Here is a 4,701-nt window from a genome sequence, read left to right as displayed (position 1 = left end):
CCTACATTTTGACACACTGGTCCAGAATGTAAACAAGTTTTCTCTTTTGCTGTAGGGTTTGGATAAAAAACTAATCAGTGCAATTCCACGTAAAAATAAGCGAGTAATGAAATACATGTATTTAAATAAAGTCTTGCTTTTAGCCAACTGGCACCAAACATCGGCGAAAATCATGGATGGATGTCCATACTCCGATTAACAGTTAACAAGTGCACCTCACTATCGGCCTATAATCAGTAGCCGACAACATCATCTGTCAAAGTTTTATTCAACATTCAACCAAGATACCACTGGCGATAAATGCAAATGGGTATGCCTATCGTGTCTCCCATCAATGAGTTCCGTACTTTGGTCGACACACTTATTTCCCTGAACCCTGTCAAACATATCAGTCTGTTTCTTGTACGTTTCCATTTTGGCATCATGCTCTTTTTGGGCGAAATCGATTTTCATCCTCCAGTATTTCATCTTTAGCTCGTGCTCTGCTTTGGCAAATGTAATCAGTTGCTCTTTCCCAGTTGAACGTATTTCAGAGGTACAGGCATCATCCGTAACAGTTGCTTCACGGTTGTTCCTTCTGTTATAATTGCAGGCCGTGGAGTTTGACACCCTCGAACTAGTGGCAGATAATGCGTCGGACGATTGAAGTAACGATTTAGCACTCCCGAACGCAGCTGACGGTAATGTACGTTGTGTTGCAGGAGAATCCGAGGACGAAATTCTGGATGCAGCTTTTCCCCCAGTAGTTCCGGAATGCAGAGAAAGCGTTTGGAGGCTATGTGATGATGGGTGTGATGAGGTAGAAGAGTTTTCAACTCTTTCAGGAATGTCGAAATTATCATCATCATCCATTTCAACATCATCATCGAATGGGTTCAGAAGCGGCCGTATCTGCGAAGGAATCATCGACGAGACTCGTTCCGTCATACTGTCAACAGTTGAGGGATCTTTTCCACCCCCTGTTGCCATCCTTTCACGCTTTTCTTCAGCAATGTCCTTCTTTGTTCTCATTTTAACATTTTTCCAAAACGTCTTGAGCTGTGCTTTATCTTGATGGTGTACATTTGGTTCCGAGTTGTATTTTCTAGTAACACTGTCCCACGCAAGTTCCTTTTTCTTTGAAACCTTGGAATCATGCTTTTTGTTTTCCATAATGTCTTTGTAATCGTTGATAAGTTCCAATAAAACAGCTTTTTCCACTTCAGAATACGGTTTGCTTCGTTTTTTACTCATTGTAGATGGAGCCTGATCTGCCATGATGTACGCACAGCGGCATCAAACCAACAACTAGCAGTTTAACACAGGGACATAGGCCTTCCCCAAACGAGTTCATCATTATCAATCCTATTCAAACCAGGAAATTGACAACTACGTCACTGCCCTGAAGGATCAAGTTCCAGCTCAGCTCCACTGAGCCGGATTAGTAAAGCTAAAGCTGATCTTCTCTGGTGCATACCAGTTATGGCTCAGAATTTGAGACTGACTTAATGGAGTCGTACGCCTTGATCTGATCTTCTCTGGTGCATACGGGCCAGGGAGTCAGGGCCCATATTCATAAACGTACTTAAGTCAAAGTATGACACCTATCTACCTACTTAACTCAAGTATCATACTTAAGTGGAATTCAATATCCTACTTATCCAAAGTATGATACTCAAATTCCTACTTATATTTAAGACACCTCCAGACCTGTCTTAACTTTGAGTAGGTTGGGTGTTCGCTATAAAAAAATCAATTTAGACTCTACATTGGTGGAGAATGGCTGTGTTTATGATCGCTGCGCTAGAAGAACTGGAAGGACAACGTGCTATGCGGCGAGAGAGGGTATTTCGGGACCGTGTCCATCCGTTGGACATCTATAACGATGTGCAACTTTATCAACGATATCGTTTCGATAGGCAAACCATTTTGGAACTGATTGATGTGGTAGGTGATGAACTTGAGCCACAGACGTTGAGGAATCATGCTCTACCAAGTTCACTAAAACTACTTGCTGCCCTTCGATTTTATGCTTCCGGGTCATTTCAAATGGTCACAGGTGATACAGTGCACGTATCACAACCAACAATGTGTAGAGTGATTTCCCAAGTGACCCATGCACTGCTTCCTCTGTTGCCAAGAGCCGTGGAATTTCCAAGTATTGCAAATATTCCGAACATTGTCGCCGAGTTTCATGAAATTGCGAACTTTCCCTGTGTTGTTGGTTTGGTCGACGGCACACACATTTGGATTCAAGGCCCTAGCCAGCACGAGTGGCGCTACGTCAACCGGAAGAACTATTACTCAATAAATACCCAAGTCGTGATGGATGCTAGATGTCGATTCATCAACGTGGTAGCAAAATGGCTGTTCACGAATGGAATCCGTACTGTAAAATAAACAATGGTTGCGATTACCGTACAGGTAAATGTACACGTAAATGTAAATTGACTATTTCTTTGAATCAGGATTGATTGCAGCCAGTATTTGGACTGATTGCAGTACATGTACTTGCCTTGAACTACTACTTCCACTTGCCGTAGATGTACTTGTAGTGGGAGTATTTGAGACAACAGCCGGCGTGTTTTCAATGCCACCTTCTATCCCTGTGAGTGTTGGGTCATCTTCACCCAAAATTGCCAAAACTTTCTGCGAAATCAGTGACGGTTCAACTGGTGCCGGTCCTCCTCCTAATGGATAAATGCAAATAATTGAATACAGCATGATAAAAAAACTGTTGTTAAAATTATTTTTTGTTGTATTAAATGTTAAACTTGAAAGTTATTTTGCTCTCACCTGTTTTAGCTAGCTCTTTACGATATTTCCTGTATTCATCCTTTGCATTTGAACACAAATTCTGCCATTTCTTGAGATAGTCAGCATCGGACCTCGTAACCGACGGATTTCGCCTATTCATGGCGGAGGTGATATTCTGCCACGCATCATGTTTCTTCTTATTTGAAATATTGGCACTGAACTTTCCCGTCACTACATTAAATACATTCTCATATTCCTCGCAAAGTCGATATTTTTCACCTTCCGAAAAATTTGGCTTGCGCTTAGCCTTGTCCATGCTGAATAGATAGGACTATGAAGAATGTGCATACCATCCGAGGCCTTCCCATGCAATTTAGACCGCCCCAATACCTTCCCAAACCACAAAAATGAGCAACATAATCTATGAAATGCGATCACCAACCCTGGGAATGTCTCGGAAAAACGTTTAAGCATGATGCCTAAATATAGGTATCATACTTAACAATGTATGACACTAAGGACGGTTTATGAATTCCAACATAAGTATCATGACTATTAAAGTATGACACATAGAGTTTAGGTGACTTATCTTAGGAATTTTTATGAATATGGGCCCTGGCTCTCAGTTAGAACCTCTTCTTCTGTGAAGGAGAATCTGGTTGTGCAACACAAAAACAAATACAGTAGGTATAACTAATCATCATCAATATGAGCAACACTGAAAGAAATATTCAAAAACTAAAACCACTGTCACAATTTAATGCAACATTAGTTCAGATCATAGTACATGTATAATGAAAGTGACTTTGACGGATAATATTGATCAATCCACATGACAAAACACTCTTATCTAAGAAGAGAAGCCAGTCAATTTGCATGAGAAAATTTGGCATCGAATTAACCATATTTTGAAATAGCATCTCGCAACATACCACCTTGACTTTGCCATTCATGAAAATAAATCAATAATGTACTCGTAAGCCATTTCAGCAGTTAATTTCAGCAGTTTGATTAAACATACATGTATATTGTAATATGGGCATTAATATTTCAACGAACCTTTGAGACTCAGGGAGTCAGGTTCTCAGTTCCTCTTCTTTTGTGAAGGAGGATCTGATTATGCAAGACTATAAACCTTCAGGCTAAGAGACCAGACACGATATTTTCAGGAACACAAAAACAAATACAGTAGGTATAACTAATCATCATCAATATGAGCGACACTGAAAGAAATATTTAAAAACTTAAAAACTAAAACAACTGTCACAATTTAATGCAACATTAATTCAGATCATAGTACATGTATAATGAAATTGACTTAGATCAAACGAAACCCAAAACAAAACATTCTGAAGAAGAGAAACCACTCAATTTGCATCAAATTAACCATATTTGTTTAAATAGCAACTCGCAACATACCACCTTGACTATGCCATTCATATGAAAATAAATCAATAAAATGTGCTGAATGTTCCAAAAGGTTTATTAAAATAAACTTGCGTTGTTGTATTGCACGCTCATTGCCACAACATCCATCAATTATTTGGTAAGATTATTGATTACATACATTTTTGAAACATTACATCACTTGTAAGAACATATGAAAATGCGGCTTTACTTCAGTAATCTTAAAATACTAATATAGGATGGTGATGAAAAACTGATGCATAATATAACAAACATGTACCCAATAGGCAATACATAAAACTTTGGATTATGAAATTAAATATCCAGATACAACTTACCACCTTGACTCTGCAATTCACAGTAAAATAAATCAATAAATTTGTGACCAGTTCCAGCAAAACCCAAAAACCCACCAGTAAGCAGAGTGAATACTTTCAACCGATTTGTACGATCGTGGTAGGTCAAGTTTAGCTGCAGCTCGCCACATCGCAGAACCCTTATGAATGCAGTAAAGGTTTTTGTATTATACCAGTATCCACACAGAAGTACATCGTAACT

General features: G+C 39.2%; 2 protein-coding genes across 2 annotated transcripts; both read right to left on the bottom strand.

The window, feature by feature from the left end:
* Positions 1-264: 264 nt before the first annotated feature.
* On the bottom strand, positions 265-1,257 carry LOC135494048 (regulatory protein zeste-like). The gene has a single exon (XM_064781799.1). The coding sequence runs from the start codon at positions 1,255-1,257 to the stop codon at positions 265-267; it is 993 nt and encodes a 330-aa protein (XP_064637869.1).
* A 1,026-nt stretch (positions 1,258-2,283) lies between these two features.
* On the bottom strand, positions 2,284-3,052 carry LOC135494047 (uncharacterized). Its single transcript, XM_064781798.1, has 3 exons — positions 2,776-3,052; positions 2,495-2,669; positions 2,284-2,368 (listed from the first exon to the last, which is right to left on the bottom strand). The coding sequence occupies exons 1-3, from the start codon at positions 3,050-3,052 to the stop codon at positions 2,284-2,286; spliced, it is 537 nt and encodes a 178-aa protein (XP_064637868.1).
* Between the last annotated feature and the right edge of the window lie 1,649 nt (positions 3,053-4,701).

Source organism: Lineus longissimus, chromosome 9 (genome assembly GCF_910592395.1).
Source record: "Lineus longissimus chromosome 9, tnLinLong1.2, whole genome shotgun sequence".
Classification (NCBI taxonomy): Eukaryota; Metazoa; Nemertea; class Pilidiophora; order Heteronemertea; family Lineidae; genus Lineus; species Lineus longissimus.
The sequence above is the reverse complement of the archived record's forward strand: the minus strand, read 5'-3'. Positions and strand labels throughout refer to the sequence as shown.